This window comes from Dromiciops gliroides, chromosome 4 (assembly GCF_019393635.1).
Source record: "Dromiciops gliroides isolate mDroGli1 chromosome 4, mDroGli1.pri, whole genome shotgun sequence".
Taxonomy (NCBI): Eukaryota; Metazoa; Chordata; class Mammalia; order Microbiotheria; family Microbiotheriidae; genus Dromiciops; species Dromiciops gliroides.
This window is the reverse complement of record NC_057864.1, coordinates 172287600-172315451: the sequence shown is the minus strand read 5'-3', so window position 1 is coordinate 172315451 and position 27852 is coordinate 172287600. Positions and strand designations below refer to the sequence as shown.

Here is a 27852-nt window from a genome sequence, read left to right as displayed (position 1 = left end):
ACAAGTCCAAATTACAGTTTTATTCAAGACTACAGCAGGATTTTACATAAGTTTTAGTGGTTTTGACAATGCTACTTTTGTACAGAGTAAAGGAACCCACGCAAAAAAACCCCCAGTGATATATTAAAACAAATGTACACAGGAAGATGTCAGGCATCCAGATGTGTGAGAATCATGCATACAGAAGTGGTCTGTGGTTGCTATAACTGGGGCCTGCTTTAGAACACGTAATTTTGTATTTACCACTTAATACTGTAGAGGTCTTCTGCTCATTCATTCTCACATAATTTACACAAATGTGCAGAGTTCTTAAACATATTAAAACAACAACAAAATTTATCCCCTCTGAAGCCCACACTAAGAACAAAAAATTAAAATGACCATATTAGTGAGTCTAAAGTAGGTTATCAATGTTAGATAATTCTCACTGATCAGGCCCATTAGTGGAAAACAGGCAATACCTGGAATCAAAGCTGAAGGCAAGAGGTTGTTTCATTATTAAAAATACCAACATGAAAGACCAAGTCAATGAAACGACAAGAGTGTCAATCTTAATATAAGACATTGATAGAAGGTTAAGACAAGATACAATAACATGCTAAACACACTACCACCATGGCATTGAGCTGAGACTGGAACCAAGTGTTCTAGACTCATGACTTTCGGTCCCATAATGTTCAGAAATTTTTATAGGAAGGAAAGAAAAAGTGTGTTGAAAGACAGGAGTATAAATGAGTTGATGCGTCTAACCACACAATTTAAAGTAAATTTCACATATGAAGATCGTCAATACTGATGCTAAACTACATCAACTTAACCACTAGACACCAAATAGGCAATGAGTATTCAATTTAATTCATCATAATCTTCAAGAATTATCAACCAATCATTAACCCAACCCCATGAATACTGACCTGATACAGAAGTATTCCCTTATCCATCATCATCCAAAGGATCCCTGAAGTAATGGTGGCAAAGGCAGAGGGAGAATCAAATCTCCATAAAAGCTAATGAGGTCAAAAGAATTTTTCCATTACTAATAGACTACATTAGGTCAAGTGTCTTAAGCAGCATTGAATTTATAGATACAGATCGGCAGGCAAGTTTTGAATCTGTAGTTTTACAAAATTGGCAATTACTCGACGTAAAACTGTTGGAAGAGGTATAATGTTTGTCAGTATGTGGAATGTTGACTGCTGGTTGCAGAGATTTGCAACCCAGATGAATGAATAACTGCATAGATGTCTTCTCAATGAAATTCTTTAAAAATTTTACAAAAACCTAAAGTTTCCATTTAAAAATAAGCACATTATGCCATAATGAAACATGGCAAAAAAAGTAGTCTGAGTTCTGTTCATGATTCTTCACAAAGCTAATGGATAAAGTGGTAGAAATTATTTTTAAAAAGAAAAAAAGAATTTGTTATTGCACTTAAGCACTGACTTCTTACATTTTGACTTACTAATTTAGAAAATCCATGCAGTAAAATTGGTTAAGATTAAAATACAAAATTCTCTTTTGTAAATATCCATTGGCCATTCTGTACAGAGTATTTCATGAGGATGGAATGGAATAGACAGTTAATACAGTATCTTATTTGCTGAGGGGAGGAAACCACCCAACACAGATCATAATTTCACAGTAATAGTATTTTTTTAAAAAAATCTAGCAAAGTCAGTGCAGTTTTTTTTTTTTTCTGTGCAATTGTCTACTCTCTCCTACCCTCAGTTCCACAACTGGAGTAATACTGGTTTGGAGACTAAGCACAGATTGGATCATAAATGTCGGATAAAGTCTGTAGGACTTCGGTAAAGGTATTTCCAAATGGCATAGTAATGTACTGCTGCCGCTGTGGCCACAAAAAGGTGCCAGATGGCATGGGCAAATGGAATGATGCCATCACTTTTGAAGAACACGACTCCCAAGCAATAAATTAAGCCTCCACAGGCAAGTTCTTGCAGCCCATCAGTGTTATTCTGTCAGAGGAAGAAGAAAAAATTCTGACATTAATGACTGTGATAGTAGGAGCTACCTACAATTATTTCAAAATTGCTGAATTTCTGTATGGTCAAAAACCTTTGAATTAAGAATTCTGATTTCATAACTCGGTCTCCCAGGTCTACTCTGATTTCACTTTGTAATCTTGGTTCCAGTCTGATGAAACCCAGCTCTGCTTTTGTTCAGTAAATACAAAGTAATGCTCTCACAGTCTACTTCATGTGTTCCATGCTCCAGCCAAACTGAACTCATTGTCACTCTTACGTGCCTTATGCCTTCCTAACCCCATGACATTGCTTCCGCTGCTATCTCTGTCAGGGTTATCTTCCCCACCTATACCTGCTGAATTCCTACCAAGCCTTTAAAGTCTAGTTCAAATACAACCTCTCCCCAGAAATCTTTCCTCTTCCACTGATTGGTGATGATCATCACCTTGTTGGTCTCAAAAAACAAAACCCCCAACATCCCAAACCCTTCTCAAAGAATACAAAAAGAAGTGTGCTTCTGTCATTAACTTACAACTAGACTCCGAGCCTAATAAGAGCATAGGGTGTATGTACAAAAATATTTATAGCTGCTCTTTTAGTGGTGGCAAAGAATTGGAAATTGAGGTTTGCCCATAATTGGGGAATGGCTGAACAAGTAAGTTGTGGTATATGACGGTGGTGGAATACTGTTGTGCTGTAGGATATGAAGAGCAGGATGCTCTTGAAAGGAACTGGAGGGACTGAAGCAGGGTGCATGGTAACAGTGGTATGCAGTGATCAACTGTGAATGATTTGGATTTTCTCAGTGGTACAGTAATCCAGGACCATTGTGAAGGACTTGTGATGAGGGATGCTATCCATCTCCAGGGTGAGGAACTGGGGGAATCTGAGTGTAGACCAAGGCATTTTTTCCCCTTTTCTTCTTTTTTTTGGGGGGGGGTCTGTGTTTTCTATCACAGCATGACTGGTATGGAAATATGTTTTACATGGCTGCACATATGTAGTCTATCAAAATTTCTTGCCTTCTCAATGAGGGGACAGAATTTGTAATTCAAAATTTTCAAAACTAATGTTAAACTTGTTTCTGCATGTAATTGGGAGAAAACAAAATATTAAATAAATAGTTTTTTTAAAAGAAAAAAATAAAAGCATAGGATAGTGTCTTATCTAAACTTGGTCTTTTCACATAGGAGACATTTAATAGATATTCTTGAATTGTATTTTGTTCTTCTGAAAAATTTATACCACATGGAAAAACTAGTCTCATCAGACACTGGTATCCATTTTAAATAAAGCACCATCCTCTACATTTACCAACACTCTTAAAAATAAAGCTTCCCGTCCACCCCCTGCAGTAAGGCAGCATCAACAGACCTCCTAGGAGTAAATTATCCCTTGGACTTGATTCTGATCAAACATCCTCCCCATATTGCTTACTTGACTTCACATAGCCTTCCTTTTGCTAAATGCCAAACTAGCATACAATAGGATGTCTCCCTACTTTTTTCTGCCAATGTTCTATTATAGTTCAATGTACTATTTCTAGTCCATGTTTTACAAATCTATCACCATTAGATCAGGGAGTAGAGTGGTCTACTTAGCCTTAATTTTGATTTAACAGACATAATTGAATCTACCACCTATAGATCTCTACTTCTCAGTGGATTTGAATATAATTTTAAAATGACAATCTAGACTAAAACCATATCAAATATTTCAGTTAGGGTTTTTTTTTATTAATTCAAAGGCATTGTAGGAAACTGCATTGTGCCTTAGGATCAGCTATATGAATACCAACTATTGTATGGAAATGCAGTGGAGATTTCACTATTTATTAGAGAAATGCAAATTAAAACAACTCTGAGGTACTACCCCACACCTGTCAGAAATGACAAATGCTGGACGGGTTGATAATGAATTGCTAGTAGAGTAGTGAACTGGTTCATCCATTCTGGAGAATAATTTGGAACAAAGTCCAAAGGGATATAAAACTGCATATCCTTTAATTCAGAAATAGCGCTACTAGGCCTGTATCCCAAAGAGATTAAAAAAGGAAAAAAAACCCTAAATGTACAAAAAATATTTGTAGCAGCTCTTTTAGTGGTGGCAAAGAATTGGAAATCTAGGGGAGGCTCATCAATTGGGAAATGGCTGAATAAGCTGTGGCATATGATGGTATACTAATGTGCTCTAAGAAATGATGAGGGGGTGGATTCACAAAGACATGGCAAAAACTGTATGAACTGATGCAAAGTGAAGTAAGAAGAACCAAGAGATCACTGTGAACAATAACTGCAATGTTGTAATGATCATCAACTGTGAAAGACTTGGCTACTCTGATCAAGACAGTGATCCAAGACAATTCCAAAGGACTCATGATGAAAAAATGCTATGCACTTACAGAGAGAGAACTGATTAACAGAAGAATAATTTTCTCACTTTCTTTTCTTTTTTTTGAAATATGGCTAATATGGAGATATTTTTCATGATTTATTTTCTTAATTGATTTTTCTTGCCTTTTTGACATATGGTTAATATTGAAATATGTTTACATGATTTCACATGTATAATGATATCATTGCTTGCCTTCTCAATGGGTGTGGAAGGGAGGGAGAGAATTTGGAACAAAATTTTAAAAGAATGCTAAAAATAAACAATAATTGAAAAGTTAAAAAAAATTTAAGTACACACATTCACACTCCACTCTATTTTGAGGATCCAGAAAGTCTTCAAAAGTAGGTAAACAGAAAACACCACCACCAGGAAGCCATTTCATTCTATGAAGCAATTTATATCACTAGTTCAGAAAATCAGTGTTACTTCAATTTGACACCTGCTCAATAGAGAGTGTTTCCTCTGTGCTTTTGGATAGCACCTGGGTAAACTTCGGGCATATCATAATATCTTTTTTTTTCCTTTAAAAAGGTTCTGATTAAGTGGAAATGCTATGCTATACAACAAACCTTGTGGTCAGAATAAGGATTTTGGCAAAAGGCCACAGGAATCCCTTGATAATTTTTTGAAAGTTAAGATCATGAGGTCACCAAAATAATGATTACATTTCTTACCATTGATGTTACTACCAAGGCAGGAGAAAATCCCATTGTTAGATAGAAAAAGAGCTCAACCACTTTGTACCTAGAAGAATAAAACAGAGTTATACTAAGTATGTATATTTCCATTACACCAAACAAGATAATTCCACTCTTTTTTCCTCTTCTCCTTTGAAAAGGTATGCAAAATTTTAGCTATTCAAATGAAATGCATTATCCTGGAAGGAGTCCATGAGACCCCAAACTAAAACAATTTCTTCTGAGTAACAATGGCCTTTTTTTCTCTAAGAATTTAAAAAGGTGTCATAATCAAAGTCTTACCTGGCAAGCATTTGCTTTTTTTTTTTTTAAGCAAATGGTAACCATTGTTAACTGAAATCCATTCTCCTACTTCCATTCTCTGACCTTATATTTCATGTTTATCTTTCTGTTTCAACATGGAGACTTTTGTTTAAGGATCAAGGATGTATGCTTGGAAGGACCAAGGAAAGGAATTCTAGCTATTGGTTGCAAGAGCAACTCTATGGAGGTGGGGAGAAAAGAATAGGAGCTTCTTGGTATGCAAAAGGTGCCAATGAAACAGAGGCTCATCATGAGGCTACAGAAAGTCTAGTGTCTATAAAAAAAAACTACTCATGCTTTTGTACCACCTTATGGTTTACCAGATTTCATTCTACATCTATGTGTAGGTAAGACAAGTCTTTCAATCACCATTTTACAGATGGGAAAACCTAGAAGTTAAGTGACTTTGCTCAGTCACAAAGATAGTAATTGGTGGAACTAGGACTCACACTTAGTCCTGTTGCAAAAGTCTAATGACAGAATGGCTAAGAGTTGCTCACTCATGGTATTCTTGCTATTCTATGATGTCACCTCATCCTTGTAGTAATCAGATTATAGGATGGGTTCTTAACTTGGGTTCTCTGAATTTGGTTTAAATATATATACACACACACGTATATACATATATATGCTTACATGTATATATGTATGTATGTACATATATACATATAGCAATAACTATTTCAATATGATTTATTTCTTTTGTAATACTAAGTATTTTATGTATTTAAAACATTTTGCTGAGAAGATAATAGGCTTCCCCAGATTTCCAAGGGGTTCTATGACACACAAAAGATTAATAACTTCAGGGTTATGTATTTGTCATCCTTTGATAAGGAAGGGTATATAAATGGAAATTAATGTTACAATTTCTTTTTTTGTGTTGGTTGTTGTTGGTTTTTTTTTGGGGGGGGCAATGAGGGTTAAGTGACTTGCCCAGGATCACACAGCTAATAAGTGTCAAGTGTCTGAAGCTGGATTTGAACTCAGGTACTCCTGAATCCAGGGCCAGTGCTCTATCCACTGCGCCATCTAGCTGCCCCTCTGCCTTACTTTTGAAAAGGGATGCACACTTGATAAATGTGAATTGTTTGGTTCTGGGAGATGTGATACTGACTCTAAAAGATGGTATTTTAATAGGTTCTAACTAATGAAGGTCGTAAGTATGATAATAGTATTTCAAATGAATAGGGTAGGCAACATGGTTTTACAGACAAGGGAGCAGAGTAGGAGACCGGAGTCTCAGGCCACACAAGTTTCATGACCTTAGGTTAAGTCCTTTCAACTTCGGGAGGCTGTTTGTCAGAAGCTGTAAAATGATCAGGAGGTTGGACAAGATGGTCTCTAAGGGTTTTTTTTTTTTTTTTTGGTGGGGTTGCATTTTGCTTGTGGAGCAATTTAAATTTCATTAGGAGACGAACATCCTCAAAATCTTTATCATGTCCTGTAGACTCATGTATCAGAGTCAAAGTCGCGTCTTACAAATCAACTCTCTCTCTCTAGCATGAGACAACCTTCACTCTAGTCAGACTCAACTTTTAACTGTACCAGCTCCCCCTGCTTGTCCCCTGTGATCATGTTCATATGTGGTGATGCTGTTTTCACGTCTGAAATGTTCCTCCTTCTCTATGCCATCCATCCAAATCCCATTCATTCTTTGTTTAATGAGTAATCCTTTTTTAAAGACAGATTTCATGCCTTCTGTTTTATGGCAGCCATTTCTTGATATTCTTTACTTCTTCCACTAAGCCCTTCATCTCATAACAAAAAAATTAGTTATAACTGACATACAACCATGTCTCACAGTGTGTTCAACATTTTTAAAGTCCTTTTGAGCTCCAAGCACTTAGCTTTCAATTATATTTTCTTCCATTTCTTCGTAAATTCAATACATTTCTCTATCCTACTCTACAAATATTTCCATCCCAAGGCATCATGCATCTGAATTTATTTGTATGTGTATCACAGCTCAACACATCTGCTGTTCTTAAGACAATAATTTTTCTATAAAAACAATAACCCCTGTAACTTTTACACCCAATGGATCTAAGCATTTGTTGAAAAAAAAGTTTACATCCTATTTATGTATTTCTACTATTTTGAAATTGTAAAATAGGAACGGCAAAGTCGTGTACTTAAGAAAGGTCATCTGAAAGTTAAATGCAAACGATCAATTTCTTACTTTTCATGGTAGAGAAATACATAAATGGTTCCTCCAGCTGCCATGAGCCAGATAAACCAACGCATATGAGATGCCAGGGGTCCAAGTTCACGGAGATTTAACCTAAAAATGTAGAAATGACAACAAGAACAGAAGTGATAAATGAATGGGATTAGTGTGGTTTTCTCCCCCTAACTATGAGAGCAGAAAATTAGATAGGAGATGCAACTGGAGAGGGAAAAAAGCTGAATGAAAAAAAATGCATTCAATGTGAAAGGTGCTTTGGGGTTTCTCTGGTCCTAAATATGGATTAAAATTGGGCTAGACTGAAGATAACTGATTGTAGGTATAATTGGGATGTTGCTACAGTTTCCTTGTTTCTTGGCAATTACAAGTGTGAGAAGATGAACATATTGCATTTGAAAATCAGAAAAGCCTTTGATAAAAGCCTGTATATAGATCACAGAGCTATAGCTGCTATTCATTCAGTACAAGTATCAATTACTTCATATGCTAGAATGGGAGGGACTGTTAGCACAGGCATTTGATAGAGTTTTTTTCAATGAGTCCTCGTTAAAAGAATGCTGAACTCAGGCGGATTCACAAAGCTTTTGTTCCCCAATTTGAACTGGGCCCACACAATTTTGGATTATGTTATAAAAGCAACAGGGCTTGTTTTTATAGCACCACATTAGTAGGCCTCTAAGAACCAAGTGTGTTGCTATAGCCAGACTCAAAGGCCAACTACCTCTAGTGATCTACAGCAGTTCCTGGCATAGTGAGATTTTTAAAAAGAGATTAAAAACTTCCTTTGTGGGTAGAACATTTTTTTTTATCTTAAAAGGCCTTTTTTCAAAGCAACAAAGGCATTATTAGATCTGCACAGAAAAGGAAATGATCAAATAAGTAGAATACATTTTTAAAGGTATTTAGCACAGGAAAAATCTGTTTGGAATATCATAGTTGCACAGGATTAATTTGGCAAGTGAGGAAAATGGAAGTAAGAACCAAAAGAAAGGCCTCTGTTCTTAACAGGGAATGGTAAATGAGTATACTCATTTTAGTAGATTTAAATAAGCATACTTTTAAGTGGCAGTGGTACATCTAAGAAAAATTTTTTAAAAGTAAAAAGCAGCATTTACTAAAGTTATAATAAATGACCTGGCAAGTAGTACCATGACAACAAAACCCAACCAATAAACAGACACAAAAAGAAACCAGAAAGTGCTACCTTAAAAAGAGAAAGTTAGTTTCTTACCATGGTGCATAGGAAGCTGCAATGAAGAAATAGATCACCATTCTATCGCACATATGAAAACAATGCTCCATTGTCCTGGTGAGTAAGATAAAAATATTGAGGTATATCTTTCCTCTAGAAATGATGCACAGTAAAGATTCTACTCCTATCATGTTGAATTTCCAATATTTTTCTCATGGTAGTTGAAAATATTTAAAACCAAAATATTAGACAATGCATACCATACTTCTCTTAGGAATATTTTCCTCTTAAAAACAAAAAAAAATTAATTTAAAGACTCTCAGTGGGATGAACAAATGCAAAAATATTGGAGCACCTTCCCTCACCTAATGCTCTAGCAAAATGAGTCGCTTCTTCTTTAGAAGGGCTTTTTTTGAAGACCCATTTTATTTCCTCTAAGTAAAAACATCTTACTTTGGAGGCAAAGATTCCACCCTCAGTGTCTAACCTACAATATGTTCACTAGATACTTGTTTAATTTCTAGAACCCATTCTATTCAGGCTCTCTTGGGGGTATAAAATTTCTTTGTATGTCCTACAAAAAAATTCTTCACAAGAGCCATGATAATAGGATGGGCTCTTAACTTGGGTTCTCTGAACTTGGTTTAAAAAATATATATATATATATATATATATATATATATATATATATATATATATATATACACATACACACACATATGTATGTACATATATACATATAGTGATAACTATTTCAATATGATTTGTTTCTTTTGTAATCCTAAGTATTTTATGTATTTAAAACATTAGTGTAGTTTTCAACCCCTCCATGCCTTAATATGCCGTTTCATCAGTTGATGTGGTCAAGCACTCATCTAGTATCTGGGCCTATGGTAAGACAGATCCTTGAATAGAGCTTGGCTAGGCTGGTCCTTGGATAATAGGCTCCTCTAGATTAGCAGTGCCTGCCATGATGTGTTTTCTGCTGGCATAGCTCTGGATAACCCAAGCTCCCTCCGCACTATGGGGTAGCATTTGGGTAGGACTGCAGTAGAGTACAAACATTACCTTTTAAATAACATTTATTTATTTATTGTTTATATGATATTACCTGCTTTATAACAATCAGAACAATCCCAAAAGGGAATGTGCTGCCTTGGAAGGTGGGGAATTTCTTTTCTATTTTTCTTCTTTTTTGTGTGTGAGGTAATTGGGGTTAAATGACTTGCCTAGGGTCACACAGCTAGTAAATATTAAGTGTCTGAGGCCAGATTTGAACTCAGGTCTTCCTGAATCCCGGGCTGGTGCTCTATCTACTGCACCACCTAGCTGCCTTTGTTCTTCTTCTTCTTCTTCTTCTTCTTCTTCTTCTTCTTCTTCTTCTTCTTCTTCTTCTTCTTCCTTCTTCTTCTTCTTCTTCCTTCTTCTTCTTCTTCTTCCTTCTTCTTCTTCCTTCTTCTTCTTCTTCTTCTTCCTTCTTCTTCTTCTTCTTCTTCTTCTTCTTCTTCTTCTTCCTTCTTCTTCTTCTTCCTTCTTCTTCTTCCTTCTTCTTCTTCTTCTTCTTCTTCCTTCTTCTTCTTCTTCTTCTTCTTCTTCTTCTTCTTCTTCTTCTTCTTCCTTCTTCTTCTTCTTCTTCTTCTTCTTCTTCTTCTTCTTCTTCTTCTTCCTTCTTCTTCTTCTTCTTCTTCTTCTTTTTATGGTGACTTTCTATTTTTAAAAAACTTTATTTAGAATTTTCCCCACATTGCATGTAAAAACAAATTGTAACATCAATTTTTAAAACTTTGTGTTCCAAATTCTCTTCCTTCCTGCCTATCCCCCCATAAGAACTCAAGCAATTCAATATGTTATACATGTGCAGTCATGCAAAACAGCAGACAAAAAAAACTTTAGAAAAAGGAACTAACAACAACAGAATATATTTCCAATTGTATTTAGATACTATCAGTTCTTTTTCTGTAGATGGACTGCATTAAATGATATTTAAAAACCAATTTAATGTGGAAATATGTTTAACATGATTGTAATGTATAACCTATATCAAATTGCTTACTGGCTTCGGGAGGTGAGAGGGAAGGGAGGATGAGAGAAAAATTTGGAACTCAAGAAGTATCTTTATATGTAATTGAAAAAATTAAAATAAATGAATTTTTAAAAATAAATAGAAACCAATTTAACCACAAGAGTGAAAAGCAGGCTTGTGATAAGAAATGGTTAGACACCTAATAATCTCTCCTCAAGCAGGAAAGTGATTAAACACCTAAAGTTCTTGCTTCAGCTGAGTCTGCTCATGAGACATGCCAGATACCACTACCCATTTCAGAGTAAAGTACCTGGGCCCTTCTCCAAGACTTTCAGTACTTTAGAGGCAACAGTTAAGGATTGGTGAAGCACTGGCATTTTGTCTTGCCCTTCTGCTGTACTATGCTCTATTCATCAAAACAGACTCAACGGGGGAGGGGGGTGTCAGGAAATCACAGATATAGAGCTAGATGGGACCACTAAGAGCAATGAATCTATTCATCTTGAAACCTTTGATCTCACTGAAGGAATTTAAAGATTTAAGGAAAGGATGGATTGTAAGACCCAATGATTTTAAGTCTGTACCAGGATCTTTCCTAGTCAATTACTTATATCCCAGTGTAAAGAAGAAGCAAACTTTACAAGCTTCATTAGATGAGCCTTTCCCAACCTGTACCCCTCCTCTCTTCACCCTTCTTGCTGAGATATACCACATAGTAGATGTACTGTACAGGATACTTTACAGTCAAAGTTTCCTGTGAAGTGGGGCTGTATGTTGGTATTTGAACAAACTTTCAGGAAAGGGTAAAATTCAGGAATTTTATTACATGGCTTATGGTCTCCTTTACTTTGCATTCTCTCCATTGCTCTACTCATGGCAAAGTGGCTCTGAATACTGTGAAGCAAGCATCTATAAATCTTTATTGATTCAGAAATCAGAATGTCAAAGTAAGCCTACTGAAGTAACCACAAGCATTTGCTTGTGCCAAGATAATAAATTATTATGCTCATTGACTAGCCTCTAGGGCTTTGGGGAAGTATGACCCAAAAAGCCAAGGGAGTTTTTTTACCTTACATCTTGTTGATGATTTTTGTCTTTCTACCATAGTCATTTCAGCAGCTTCCTAATTCTGTTTTTAACCTCTCCCCTTGCCCCCTGAAAACTACTAAGCAAAAGCATGCAATACAGTGACTGTATCTGCCAATGTATATAATATTTTATTTCACTGGTGCCCTCTCCCTCTGTTGGGAAGAAGGAGGTACACTGTATTTCACTTTCTATTCTCTGAGATTTCCATTTCCTTTTAGAGCTCTCTCTTTTTTTTTAATGTCATAACCAGTTGTGTGTATTGTTCCCTTGGGTTTTCGGCTTATTTTGTTCTGCATCAATTTGTACAAATCTACCCATGGTTCTCAGAATTCCTTATACCTGTCATTTCTTGCTGCACAATAATATTTAATTATATTCATAGTCTGTTATCTTTTTCCAGACATTTTTTTTACTTCTCTGCTTTCAGAAGAATATTTTGGCATATATGGAATTTTTCCTTTGTCTTTGACTTTCTTGGGATACGTACTTGTAGTAGAATTGCTGTGTCAAAGTCCAAACTTATATACAGAACAGTTGGATAATTTCACAGCTCCACTAACAATGTATTAGTATACTTGTACTCCTACTGCCACTTCAGTATTAGCTGTGCCTATTCTTAGTTACTTTTAAAAAAATTATAAAAGTATTTTATTATTTTCCAGTTACATGTAGAGATAGTTTTCAGCATTTGTCTTTATAAGATTTCTAGTTTCAAATTTTTCCCTTCCCTTCCCTCCCTCCTCCCCCTCCCCAAGACAGCAAGTAATCTGATATAGGTTATATATGTACAATAACATTAAACACATTTCTGTATTAGTCATGTTATATAAGAGAAGAATCAGAGCAAAAAGGAAAAACCTCAAAAAAGAAAAACAACAGCACCAAAAACAAAAGAAATAGTATGGTTCAATCTGCATCCATATTCCACAGTTCTTTTTTTTTTCTTCTGGATTTGGAGAGCCTTTTCCATCATGAGTCCTTTGGAACTATCTTGTACCGTTGTATTGCTGAGAAGAATCAAGTCTATCACAGTTGATCAACACATAATGTTGATGATACTGTGTACAATGTTCTCCTGATTCTGCTCATATCACTCATCATCAGTACATGCAAGCCCTTCCAGGTTTCTCTGAATTCCTCCTGCTCATCGTTTCTTACAGCACAATAGAATTCTATTACATTCATATACCACAACTTGTTTAGCCATTCCCCAATTGATGGGCAGCTCCTCAATTTCCAATTCCTTGCCACCACAAAAAGAGCAGCTATAAATATTTTTGTACATATGGGTCCTTTTCCCTTTTTTATGATCTTTTGGGGATGAAGACCCAATAGTGGTATTGCTGGGTCAAAGGGTATGCACAGCTTTATAGCCCTTTGGGCATAATTCCAAATTGTTTTCCAAAATGGTTGGATCAGTTCACAGTTGCACCAACAATGCATCAGTGTTCCAATTTTTCCACAGCTTCTCCAACATTTATTATTTTCCTTTTTTGTCATATTAGCCAGTCTGATAGGTGTCAGGTGGTACCTCAGAGTTGTTTTAATTTGCAGTTCTCTAATCAATAGTGATTTAGAGCATTTTTTTTCATATGACAATAGATAGCTTTGATTTCTTCATCAGAAAACTGCCTGTTCATATCCTTTGACCATTTCTCAATTGGGGAATGACTTGGATTCTTATAAATTTGATTTAGTTCCCTATATATTTTAGAAATGAGTCCTTGATCAGAAGTACTGGCTAGAAAAACTGTTTCCCAGATTTCTGCCTCCCTTCTAATTTTGGATGCATTGCTTCTGTTTCTTAGTTACTTTTTTTTGAGGCAATTGGGGTTAAGTGACTTGTCCAGGGTCACGGTGTTTCTTAGTTACTTTTGCCAATTTTCATGGCATGAGGTGTAACCTCAGCAGTTATTTAATTTTCATTTCTCTTACTTTTAGGGTTTAGTGTTTTCATGTGGTTATATAGAGTTTGCGATTCTTCTTTGGAAGACTCTTCATATCCTTTGACTATGTATCTACTGAGGAATGGCTTGCCAATGGAGTTTTATGTGTAGTTATTATGGGTGCTATGTTTTAATATAGAAAAATACTATAAATCAATCAACAAATGTTTATTAGGTGCTTATTAAGTTCTAGGCACTCTATAATGCAATAGGAAAAATAGTGAACTGAGGCAGATAGGAACGGTGGTCACAAGGAACTCTACCGACATGGTAGTCTTGAGGAGAAGTAGGACTGTAGAAATGAAGGAAGCCTTGGGCTTGGAACCTTAGGTCTGGGGTTTAAATCTCAGCTCTACTACACGCAGCATGTGTGACTGGGAGACAAGGCACTTACCCTCCTTTGGCTTTAGTTTTCTCAAATGAAGGGATGAACCAGCTGATCTCTGTGGTGCCTGCTACAAGATTATGAGTAGCTGACAACATAAAGGCCCTTCATCTTGGAGTCTGTGAATTATCAAACCTACTTTGTCAATCATTAAAACATTTTGAAGCCCCTTTTAAAAGGCAATTCAAGGGGCAGCTAGGTGGCGCAGTGGATAGAGCACCGGTCCTGGATTCAGGAGTACCTGAGTTCAAATCCGGCCTCAGACACTTAACACACACTTACTAGCTGTGTGACCCTGGGCAAGTCACTTAACCCCAATTGCCTCACTAAAAAAAAAAAAAAAAAGGCAATTCAAGCACCGGTTCTAGGCCCTTCCCTCAAAGGCTTCAAATTCATAATACTTCCCCTTTAGAGCTTTGGATATGGGTTCTTGATGGGTAGTAGAACTCATAACTAAAATATCTAACCTGGAGGCAATTAAACTTTGCTTTCAATTGATGCATTTTGCAATAGTTGGTTGTTTTGGGTTACTCAGACAAGTTCTACAGATCAACAGGTAATAAAAATAACTATTGACAGCATTTGAAGATTTGCAAAGCATGCCCAATAAATGATGATTGATTATTAGACCCAACAATCTTACTTCGTCAATCATTAAAACATTCTGACCTTCTTCCCCTCTCCCCTTATCACATCCTCTAGATCTTCAGAACTATTGTTTGAGTTTTACAAACTATTTCAAGCCCAGGAATATTGTGCTATTGGCAGATTAGCATGAAAAACTCTAAACTGAAGAAAATTATATAACGAAATGAAGAATGGAAGGATATAAAGAATCTACAAAGCAGGAACTAATTTCTTTTTCACCTAAATTATAAGCTGCCTTGCTACAATACACACATATGTATACACTTGCAGGCATGCCCATTTCCAGTCCAAATGGGTTCATGTACTAAAAGAACAAGCTGTTTGCCATACCTTAAGTGACTCTTTTTCCATGAAACAATGTGAAAAACCGTGGAAACGATGAAAAGGGCACATAGGCCCATTCCATAAATCCATGCTGTGATCTTTTCCCAGCAGTCATCTGAGAGTCGATGGAGGAGGGCACTACCCACGATAGCAGGAACAATGAGTAGCTATGGAAACAGCACAGATAAATACTTAAGTTTTGCTGAATTTAGAACTTTGTTACTGCATATCACCTATGGGTTCCCATTCATCTCAGAAAAATCAAATCTCAAAATGAAACACTTTTTGCTTTTGGGTAATCACAATAAAGACTGCATAGAGTTGAAGATTCTTAGACTGCCTATTGTCATCACCTACCCTAATTTATGAAATCAATTGCTGTGACCAGACTTCATCCTACTGCCAGGCTCAATTTAAAGTTCTGGCTTAAAATACTCCAAATGTGATTTTTGTAGTACTACATAAGCCTTTTTTTTTTTTTTTTGGTCAAATTCTTGGGTACCTGTAGATTGTAAGTCTTTTTACAAGGCTTTCTCTTATTAACATGAAAAAGTTCTCCCCTAAAGCTCATTTATACAATACCACTCTAAGACAGACCAGAATCTCAGAAGCTGCAGAATAAATTTACCTTTTTGGTTCATTCTCTATACTCTCTGCCTGACCCAGATTTTTACAAAATATCTATAACATAGGGTCTTTTATTTCCCAAACCCTAAAGGAAATAAGCAACCTAATATCTGAACTAGAAAAATCTAATTCTGGATATAAATTGTAAAGATTTCCATTGCTTCCCTAACATAATTCTTCTTACTGCAACATCTAAACTTGATGTACGTCACAGAACATGAGGTCATACCCCTCCTACATGTCCTAGAGGATTTCCCGTTTAATTGAACAACTTCCCTTTCAACTCTTCAGTGTGGGGGTGAATTTGCTATTTATATAGCATGAGTCTATGGCTTCCCTTGTGAAACTCACAGACGTGATAAGCCAGGAAGGAATGGAGAGCTGAAAAACAACCTTCTAACAATTGTTTCAGCCACATCTTAAACACAACCTGTATGGTAAGGTCCGTCTATACATACTGGCTTTTTGTACCAGATTAAAGTACATGCTTATTTTGTACAAGACTATATTATTTTGTACAAGACCAAGTTTGGTACATGCTTATTTCAATACACATATGTATCTAAGGATCATTTTCATTGATTGGTACCATGTAAATATGTTAAATAAGTGTGTGTGTGTGTGTGTGTGTGTGTGATCAATATGTTCTATCTGGAGAAGCTACTGTATATCTATAAGTTCTGGAAAAAGAAACACCCTACCCAAACAAGGTTATAAGCAAATATTTCATTTTTATTCTTGGTAGCTCAATTATACCCCTGACCAGACGTTCTTAGTGGTTTGTCAGAAAACAATTTTCCTCAGAATCAATTATATTTTCAGAATGATTAGATTCATTGTACATTTGTTGGGGAGGGGAGGGAGGCACAGTGGCTAAAGGGTCTGCCTAGAAGTCCCTGGTGGTTTTTGATCCATGTTCGCTATGCCTCAGGGCAAGTCCCTTAAATACTCCGTGCCTCAGGAATTTTCCAAAACTAGAAACTGCAGAGCATTTTGTGGATCTAGATGGATAGAAGAAATTTCCTCAGCCTGGGACTTCTGACCCTGATAGAATACTAGGTCCAGACACCTTTTTCTCACTCCCAACAAATTAGCAATTTGCACCTCTATAAAACAAAGGGGTTGGACTAGATGATCTCTCAAGTATCCAGTTCTAAATTGTATAATCCTTAGTGCAATAGGGACCAAGTTAAGCCATATATCATTAGAAAGGTAGTTTGAAATGATAGGCAGGGGCAGTACCTCTCCTATTACTGAAGATGTACCAGTGTCTCGAAACTGTGACACAGTCCAAAACCAAAGTACACTGGAGTGTCATAGCATCCATATTATGTGACCAACTTTAAGGACAAATCATCTTGTAAAAGGGTCTTTTGGAATTTCAGCATTTTACCTCCTTGATGGGAGACAATATATGTTTACCTGTAGCTACATATTCTATTGCATATTGTGTTAAGATCTGGTTCCTAATAATAACATACGTATTTAACTGATATTTTATATCCTCCTATAAAGGACATCCAGGTATACCCCCAATAGAACTTGTTTTAGATTGCTTAGGAAACAATAGCTTAATCTTGGTATTAACATACATAGAAAAGAAGCTTTATGAAATTTGGTTTATCCTAAGCATTGAACAAATGACTTAAAAAATAAAACCTAAACCATTAGTGAATAAGAATACTTGGTGATCAAGTAATCCAATCATAAAAGCTGGTTTGCTCAGGGCTTATTCAGCTTCACAGTTCCTGAGAGGAAGACAGGTGATTATATACTGGGGAAGGAATGTGGGATAAGGAAATGAGAAGTATACAGCCATTCAAGTGCATTTCATAGAATCAAAGAATTTGGTGTTGGAATGGAGCTCAGTAGCCATCTAGCTCAATCTATACCCCAACAAGAATCCCAACTAGAACATACAAAGACAAGTAGCATCCAGCCTGCGCTCAAAGACCTTCAATGAGAAGGAATCTACTATTGCCCAAGGGAGTCTATTCCACTTTTGGACAACTCTGATTTGGGAGGAGATTTTTCTACCCAATATCAAACTTTAAATATCTCTGGAGCTTCAGCCCATGGCTGACCCAGGGGTCTGCCCTTTCTGGCCAAACAGAACAAGTCTAATATCCTCTTCGTTTGACAACCCCTCTCCACCCTCATTCAGTCGTTCCTTCTGTAGGCCAAATATTCCCTAGTTCCTTCAATCAATCACTCCTTATATGATGTGGAAAATCCTGTGTAAAAATCCTGGTGCTTTGGTATCCACTTACCTCAACAATATGGCAGTGTGATAGCTGCATATTTTCTACACTGGCTAAAATTATTTAATACCTTTTTTCTATCTTCTAAGAGGGTATCCATTGTTGCTTTAGTTTTCAGCCTTAAAAACTAGCCCTTACTGCCTCCCTTCAAGTGCCTAGTATTTGCTTATGCTGTTTTCATCCAAAAACATTTATATAAACCCCCATGCCAGATCAGTAAGGTAAATAAATTATTTACTGAATTATCGTGGACCCAAAAGTTTTGGATTAATCTGAAGGTGGGCACTAAATTTTAAGGAATCCCTGGGGAAAAGATAGGCTCCCAATAACTTTTGTCATTTTAAGCCAAAAAAGAGTTAAAGCACATTTGAAAAAGGTGAAAAATTTCTTCTTAGAGTTAGTATTCTTCTTTTTAAAAATTTAATTTAATTTAATTTAATTTTTGCAGGGCAATGAGGGTTAAGTGACTTGCCCAGGGTCACACAGCTAGTGTCAAGTGTCTGAGACCAGATTTGAACTCAGATCCTCCTAAATCCAGGGCCAGTGCTTTATCCACTGAGCCACCTAGCTACCCCGCTCCCCCAGCATTCTTCTTAAAATGATTCTCTTTATCTATCACTAGGATGTACTATTATTCACTCTATAAAGACCTCATCAGAGAGAACAAGGCCAAAATACAATCCATTTAATTGAAAGAGGGCTGCAAGTTTCCAAGGTGACTCAACACAAACCCCCTGGTAGGGTAAATAAGCATCATTTTGCCAGTGTCTTCCTTGGCTCAAAGATTGCAAATTCCACTGATTATGTATTACAGGTAATACTAAGAAACCCACTCTAGGTCACTGGGAAGAATTTAGAGGCTGGCTGACCAGCATACTCACTGCATGTGTGTAACAGTTAGCTGCATGTTCATAACAAGTAGGTTTATAGCGGCTGTTGGCTGGGGCCCGATGGTTCATGAACCTGGTAAAAACAAACAGACATCATGTTAAGAAAGCAATGGTGAAGAGTGGGTAGGGATGCCTTGTAGACAGCAGATAAGGAAGTGGTGATTAGAAATGCCTAATTACAAAATGAAAATAGCAGAAGTTATGGTAAGAAGGCTATTAGGTGGTGTTGGACTTGGAGTCAGGAAGACCTCAGTTCAAATTCTGCATCAAATGCTGTGGTTTAACACTGCTAAGTAACCTTAACCTCGCTCAGCCTCAGTTTCCTTGCCTGTAAAAGAGGGATAATACTAGAACTTCTCTTACAGAGTTGTTGTTAGAATCAAATTAAGATGGGGGCAGCTAGGTGGCGCAGTGGATAGAACACCGGCCCTGGAGTCAGGAGTACCTGAGTTCAAATCCGGCCTCAAACACTTAACACTTACTAGCTGTGTGACCCTGGGCAAGTCACTTAACCCCAATTGCCTCAATAAAAAAAAAAAAAGAATCAAATTAAGATGATGTTTACACATCTTTTACAGTGCTTTGTAAACATTAGCTAAATAAATGTTACCTATTTTATTTAATAGATACTGTAGGGGGAAAAACAAGTTACAGAAAAGATATGTACTAAACTGACAGCAAAAGATCTGTAATGTTTTGTTTGTTTAGCTAATTGTTCCTTTGGTTCATTTAAAAAGAAAAAAAAAACAAGACCTCACTAACCAATAATCAAATGTGTTTTTCTAAACTTATACAAATGCAAACATAGGGCACTCTTCTGGTCTTTAAAACACAAAGGAAGATAATGCATATGAATGGTTTCTATTATATTGCTTAATATATTCAGGTTAGACACCCTTCCATATAAACATCCCGAGGTGTTTTCTGCACACTAACTGTTTATGTCCCAGAACCCTAAGCCTACATGATTATCAGGGTTGTCCAACTAGTTCCTCAATATTATGTTACCAAGAAACGTTCCCACACAGGCAAGTAAATAAATGATACTTTGCTAGCTCAAGCCTAACATAAGTAGGTAGACTGTCCCCTGTTCTCTGCATGAATAAATGAGGTAGGCTCCAAACCTCACCAGGAGCACCCATTATTTTTCTTTTATTCCATCATGAGAAAGCTTAGTTTTCTTTTGGCCAAGTTTAGTTGACAATTTGAGAAGTTGATCTAGGACGATCAGCACAGAACCTCTTTTCTCTTTGGAGGGCTGCTCTTAAAGGATGAACAAGACTCTTCCATATCTAAAGGGGAATACTGCAGGAAATCTGAAGGAGTTTACTGCCTCACATAGCAGGTGGTACCAGACAGACTAAGCAGGCATATTTAGGCTGCTCTAAGCTAGACTTAGCATTTGGGTCCCATGTTATTCAAAAAACAAAACACATTTTTCTGCACAGAGGAAACCAAACACACTCACTTTGGAATAAAGTAGGACATGTGGTTTTGAGAATGATGGAGGAAAATAAGGCCTTCACTAGTGAATTTCTCCATAGATTGCTCACCCACAATTGATCAGAGTGTGTGACCTAGACTGAGGTGCTAGTCATTTGGCAGAGAGCTACACAGTGAAGCAATGCAAAATTCTCTTAAACCGTTCTCTCATGCACTTGTATAGACTTCAAGCAACATTTTTGGTCTCCTGATAATCCCTCAAATAATTTTGCTAATTTCCTTCAGGACCAATGTGTTGCCACATAGGACTTATTAGGAGAAAGGAAAATAATTACACTTTAGGGAAAAGTGCTTTAAAAGAGTCCAAAGATCTAACACATCATTAAGTTCAGACATAACAACATATCTGTAAGTAGCACACCCTATGAGGAACAATTTTATAGGGTAAATGGCAATGCCTCAGGATGGTTGAGGTTAAATTAAATTGACAGCTCTCAACCTCGGGTGGAGTAAGCAGGGTTAAAACCACCCACCATGAAGACTAAGGCTAAAATAGCAGTTTATGTTATTGTTGGCTCACGATTAGAAGTACAGAGACCCTCACATAGAAACAGATACAAATTGTCCTAAAATTCTTCTAAACACAATGAGACATTATGGATTTACACATAATGCTTTATTTTAACCCCACCTTGAACAACTGATGTTAAAATAACATTAAGTGTAAGGGAAAAATACTACACCTATTCTCATTCTCTCTCTCTCTTTCTGTCCCCCCTCCCCCTCAACTCCCATTATCTAATTATCTAATGGATATCACATCTGTGGCAATAAGATTATTAACTACTCTCCTTTAGAGTAGGGGGTTCTTGATTTGGGATCCTTGAACTTTTTAAAAAAGGAGTTAATTACTAATGCATTGTTAGTGGAGCTGTGAACTGATCCAACCATTCTGGAGAGCAATTTGGAATTATGCCCAAAGGGCTATAAAATTGTGCATACCCTTTGATCCAGCAATACCACTATTCGGTCTTTCCCCCAAAGAGATCATAAAAAAGGGAAAAGTACCCATATGCACAAAAATATTTATAGTTGCTTTTTTGTGGTGGCAAGGAATTGGAAATTGAGGGGTTGCCCATCAATTGGGTAATGGCTGAACAAGTTGTGGTATATGAATGTAATGGAATACTTTCATGCTGTAAGAAACGATGAGCAGGAGGAATTCAGAGAAACCTGGAAAGGTTTGCATGAACTGATGATGAGTGATATGAGCAGAACCAGAGAACATTATACACAGTATCATCAACATTATGTGTTGATCAACTGTGATAGACTTGATTCTTCTCAGCAATACAACGGTACAAGATAGTTCCAAAGGACTCATGATCAGAAATGCTCTCCAAATCCAGAAAAAAAAAAAAAAGAACAGTGGAATATGGATACAGATTGAACCATACTATTTCTTTTGTTTCTGGTGCTGTTGTTTTTCTTCTTTGAGGTTTTTCCTTTTTGCTTTGATTCTTCTCTTATACAACATGATTAATACAGAAATATGTTTGGTATGATTGTATATATATATAACCTATATCCGATTGCTTGCTGTCTTAGGGAGGGGGGAGGGAGGGAGAAAAATTTGAAACTAGAAATCTTATAAAAACAAATGTTGAAAACTATCTCTACATGTAACTGGAAAATAATAAAATAATTTTTAAAAAGAAAAAAAAAGGAGTTGATTATTGCATTTCAATATAATTGGTTTCCTTTGCAACTCTACATATTTTATCTCATGCATTTAAACACATTATTAGGAGAAGGGGTCCATCTCCATTGGTCTCACCAGAATGCCAAAGGAGTCAATGATAACAAAAAAGGTAAAGAATCACTGGACTAGAGTGTTCCCCTTTACCTTCTTCAAAAAGTACTTTCTGGGGGGCGCTAGGTGGCGCAGTGGATAAAGTACCGGCCCTGGATTCAGAAGGACCTGAGTTCATATCCGGTCTCAGACACTTGACACTAGCTGTGTGACCCTAGGCAAGTCACTTAACCCTCATTGCCTCACAAAAACAAAACAAGACCAAAACTAAAACCAAAACCAAAAAAGTACTTTCTGGGGGTAAAGTGGCAGCTTCAGCATCACTGCTCTGGAGGAAAGGTTTTGCCAACAATTAATTGTGTTTTAATTTCTCAGCTTCCTGCCAGAAACCAACCCTCCACACACTCCATTCTGGAGAAAAAAACTGCACCTAAGACTAACTAGAATAAAAATAGAATTGAATTTGAGTACAGAAAAAAACAGTTCTCACACAAAACTAAAGATTAAAGAAGAATCTCAAGGGACATGGTAAAAAAACCAAACACACCCCATTTCTACCATGGATATTGATACACTCTACAGGTTACCTAATAGTTTAGCATCATCAGGAAAAGTATCACATTACTGGGGAGAAAAAACAAACCAAACCTGGGTAAATGGTGACCGTTTACAGAATTTAACCAAGGCAAAAATGATTAAATAGGGAAAATATTAATCCCTCGCTTCACTTCCCCTCCCATACTCCTCCCTCATTCTTTAGTGCCATTGTCTCTTTTCTGTCCCATCTGCCTAAACCAAAGTCCTCCTGCTTTTGCTCTATCTGGGCTTCTCCATCTTTATTCATCTTCTCTATTAAAACGTAACTGCTCTGGAATTCATTTTGCTTGATTATTCATACCTGTTATAAGGGCTTTGATTTTCTTTTTAAATGGTGAGGTGAGAAAATAGATTTTTGTTCATTGAAAATAATTAAAGTTAAAAAAAATAACCTTTTTGCGTCCTTTTCCTATTCTGCTCTCATCTAGCTTTGGAAAGTTGCTACAAAAACTGATTCACAATGGAATGTAAAGAGATGATATATTGTCTATTAGCCCTCCCAGGATCAACAGCTACAATTTAAACAAGGGATTTCTGAAGATTATAAAGCCTGAATCCAAAGAACCCATCTCCAATAATGGAAAAGAGGCACTACGGCAGATTGAGGGAAGGGGGCTCAAAGGTGGGAGTGGGTGGGGGGAGAGACCCAGTGCTCTCTAAATTATATTACATAGGCAGCTGCCTGGATAGATGTAATATCATCCCTACCCCACAGTTAGACATCTGATACACCATGTTTTGAAATAAACACAAAATTAGAGAGGAATCCTATCCATGGCATTCAGTGCCTCTCTCCTTACAGGGACTAAACAAAATGGATGTGGGTGGGAGAATGATCAAGATTCAAACCCAGTAGATTAGGTCTGGTTCTTGGACTCTTTCTTCCTAAAGTAGAGTATTTTCTGAAAGCAGCTTTGCAAATCACAAAGGATCTCAGAGGATTAGGAGGAAGAATGCTCTTGCTTCTGTAACATGAATACTATTCCTATCTTAACAGGAAAGTGATACTCCAATAACAATTTTGTTTCTTTAAGTTCAGCAAACTGCATATCAGTTTAACAAAAAGAAACATACTGCATCGGTGAGAATGAAAAGATTTTTGGTCCATCTGAAAAAAAAAAGTATCCTTTAACAGAGACTAAGGCCATGAACCTAGTAAATTAGCCTTCAATCCAATCACCTGTTATGAATAAAATCAATCTACCATGCATGACTACTTCCATAATTCTACATATTAGTTGTCCTTTATATTATGGGACATAATTGAGGGTTACATTTCCTCATGAATAACTTCCATCATCATCAGGGATTCTGACTATAAATTGTTCATGAGGGTAATGGCCTAATGGCTCATACAATTCGACCCTCCCCTTCCCTAAATATTTCCAACAAGTGCTACAAGATGAAAAAAATGGAGTTAATGGGGAAGGTGGAGTACTCCAAAAAGCCTTCTTCCTGTGTATTGTTTATAAACTGTTAAAACAGCCACGCAATATTATCTAGTGCTAAGAAATGGACCATACATCCTTTGGGTAAATGTAGCAGTGTACAAATCAAACTCAGAATCTGAAGGGAGAGACAGGGAAAAAATGCAGAGAAACAGGAAAAAAATGAACATTTGAGGGGATTAGGGCTATATGATCCTGGAAGAAATGCTGCAGGTATTAGAAGTACGAGGAGTTAGGAAGAGGAATAGATGGTAATTGTGTATGTGGAGGGCACATAGACATGTGGCCATTCTGGGTCCCAAATAGAGTGTTTACACCTTTATGATTTTAGCAAACTCTGCAGTAGACTGAATTTTTCTCAGTCTCATTTTGTAGAAGCCAAGCAATTCTGGAAGCTGACCCAAAGTCACAATAACAACAAAATTTCCATTGTGCACAACCTGGTAGAATGATTAGTGTTATTGTGTGCACAGCCAGAAACTACGATTTAATGTAATGCCTACTAATCTAATTTAATTTGGTCATGGAATGTTTTAGGACCTTAGATATATTGAAAAAAAAACTCATAAATGTTGAACTAGGAAGTGTAGAATAAAGAAATTCTTGAGTGAAAGAGAAAAGTAAGTCCACTTTCTATACTCCCCCCTAATTCCCAGGTATCTGTGATACATAATCTCATTTTATAAGGAAAATTTCAGTAACCTTTTTTTTTTTAAACACTGCTAGCTTCTGGTAGGAGTGAGGTAGGTACTCATTTTGAAGAAACCCTGGTCTAATGAAATGTTTTCAATGAAAATGCCCCATTCACTACATGCAGTTCTATATTTGACTCATACTTACAAGGAAATATCCTGACTACTTCTCAAGCTATGAGAAATGCCTTCCTTGTCCTCTCCCCTCCCCCAACCTCCCCCTTTAAAAGTATGCAGCATAGGCTCCTTGGCATGTTAGTATGTGAACTGGGGACACAGGACGCTGCTCTAGTTGGTTAAATGTGGCTTTTCAGTCTCTTTGTATTCTTACACACAAAAAAGGCCAATGAGAAATGGAAGCACATTTTCTACGGAATAACAGTGAATTATGGGATGTGAAGAAAGCTAGGTTATCCCTTCATATTGAATGTAAAGGCCACTGGAAGGAAACGAGACCACTGACAAACCTGGAGGCAATGATTTCAATAAAACTGCAGTTCGTTTCTCAAACAGGAAAACCAAAGGAGGTATATACATAGAGAAAAGCAAAACCAAATTGAATAAACCACAGAGGGAGAGCAGGCCCAATCGTGCACTTCATTTTCTTCCTTTTTGTCCCCACACAGGTTTATTTTCTCAAGTCTTCGGTCCTGATGCACTGTTCTGACTAGAACAGGGCAGAAAGCTTGGTTTTAATTTAGGGGTACTGATAGAAAGCTCCCAGGAGGGGCAAAATTCCCAGGCAATCAGTTGACTGAATACTCCTTATCACTAAGAAATTAACCTGTCATTCTCCTGGCAAATGTGACCAACCCCATTCCTGTTCATTTTAGGCTCCTATAGCTTGTGGGGAAGGGAGTGAGTCAGGAAGGAAGATAGAAACCTGAATGGGTAAGGAATATGTGGGGGAACTAGAATGGAAAATATCAAAGAGGATCTTTTATTCAGAGATAAATAAAGATTCTCCCTCTTTCCCCCTCTGCTACAAATAAAGCCCAGTGTTCTCTAAACTCAAGACACCAACCAAAATTGGTCCTCACTCCTGTGAAATCCTTAAAAGGACTCGCAATGGCAACTCTCTCCAATTTCTTTCTCCCCTCTCAAACGACAAAGCCTTTTGCTGCTCACTCCTGCTAAGTGTATAAAAAGGGAAGTCTGCGTGATCCAGTCAAAAGGCACATGGATGAAGCGTGGCAAGAGCCACCGGATAGGTGACCCTTCACCCACTTTAACCAAAAAGGAAAACCTCTTCCCCCAGCACCCCCAACTTCCTTTCGGAAACTATGCGCAAATTCCCCATCTATTTCCAACGTACAGAAGAAAAGAAGCCCGGAGGCAAAGCCAGGCTCTCTCAGCCTCAGTGGGATCCTAACAAGCTCTTCTACGAAGGACCAGCCAGGGCTTTCCCAGGAAGGGCTGGGCTCATCCTTCCCATTTCCTAACCCAAGAGGGACAGAGAGCAGGTCCCTCACGCTGAAATTAACATTTGGCTTCTCAGTATCTAAGAATAGCACAGCCGGAGGATGCTAAGCCACGGCATGCAGTGGCAGCTAGGACTAGGCGGAGCCGACTCTGCAGTAGCCTGCCTCAGTTTACCTACCCCTCCCCAACCTCCACCCTCCCGGCAAAGAAAGCTGCCCCACAAAGCAGCTGGGAAACGCGGAAGGCTGAGCAGCCCCGGCTTTGCCTTTCTAAAGCTTTACCTCGATTCCATGAGCTGCAGCCACAGGGGAAACGACTGCCTGGGCCCTGGACCCCCAGCGAGTCCCGGTGGTTATGGTTCCAGGGTTCAGCCTGGGACTAGGGGCGAGGAGGGACAGGTTTGGGAGAGAGGCAGAGAGAGCTGCGCTCTGTCCCTGCCCCTGCAGCCTGGGGCTCCCAGGCCATATAGGGCGAAAGAACGGGCTCCCTAGCGCCCCGTCGCGCGGCTGCACCGAGATCAGGCGAGGACAGGGAGGAAACGGGGAGGGGGGGGTGAGTGTGGAGATCCTGGAAGATCCAGGGAGAGCAAAGGGAGCCTCTGAGAACAGCTCCTGGCGGGGAGGACGGAGTAGGAAAGGGAGGAACGAGGAGGGAGGAGGAAGAGAAGGGAGGAGGAAGATGAGGAGGAGAAGGAGGAAAAGGAGGAGGGAGGGGAAGGAGGAGGAAGAGGAGGAGGAAGGATTCACATTTGCCAAGGAGAGTTCCACTGGGGACATCCTACACAGAGCTAGGATCCACTCCATGAGACCCTCTAAAGGAGGGATGAGGGTGCGGGGTAGGGATCAGCCCTCGAGGGAGATGAAGGAGAGATCATGGCTAGGAGGCTGGGATCCACGCCAAGAGATGGGAAAGGGGAGAAATCGCCCCCGAGGGAAGAGATCCTGGAACCAGAACTGAGATCCACTCCTAGAGATCTACCAGCAGGGGGTGGAGTGGGACCGCCCCCCGGTGAGAGATCCTGGAGCCGTAGGTGAGATCCACTTCTAGAGATCCACCAGCGGGGGTGCAGTAGGATCGCCCGCGGGGGGAGCGAGCCCGGTGGAATCCCCTCGGGACTGGATGTGGGAGGCGGGGCAGGGTCGGGATAAGGCCTCGAGGGAGCTGGTGCTCACCGCTGGAATCGGCTCTTGAACCGCATGGATGCTCCGGGTGCCTCGGGGGCTCTGCCTCGGCTCTCAGCGTGGCTGGCCCCGCGGGCTCAGGGCCCTCATCTCCCGGGCTCGGGCTCAGGCTGCTCCGGACACGGCCCACTCGGCCGCCCGCCCCCCGTCCCCGCTGGAGACAGCTCTGCCGGGCCGGGGCTCGACAGACAGGGCCGGAGGGAGGGCGACGGGGGCCCGGGCCGGGCAGGCCGGGCGGCGGCTGGGGGAGGCCGCTTAAACGGCCCAAAGCCTCCCGCCTCCCGGGCTCCCCCGCCCCCGGAG

At 38.5% G+C, this 27852-nt stretch overlaps 1 protein-coding gene across 2 annotated transcripts; it reads right to left on the bottom strand.

The window, feature by feature from the left end:
* MMD (monocyte to macrophage differentiation associated) lies at positions 1-27753 on the bottom strand. 2 transcript variants are annotated; one of them, XM_044003874.1, is made up of 7 exons: positions 27541-27753; positions 18945-19026; positions 15182-15342; positions 8800-8874; positions 7563-7664; positions 5054-5123; positions 1-1976 (listed from the first exon to the last, which is right to left on the bottom strand). In XM_044003874.1, exons 1-7 carry the CDS (start codon positions 27564-27566, stop codon positions 1776-1778), a joined length of 717 nt encoding a protein of 238 aa, XP_043859809.1. In that variant the 5' UTR covers positions 27567-27753; the 3' UTR covers positions 1-1775. The 2 variants fall into 2 exon arrangements, with proteins under 2 accessions (XP_043859809.1, XP_043859811.1); XM_044003876.1 differs by lacking the exon at positions 27541-27753 and adding an exon at positions 26650-26889.
* Positions 27754-27852: the final 99 nt, after the last annotated feature.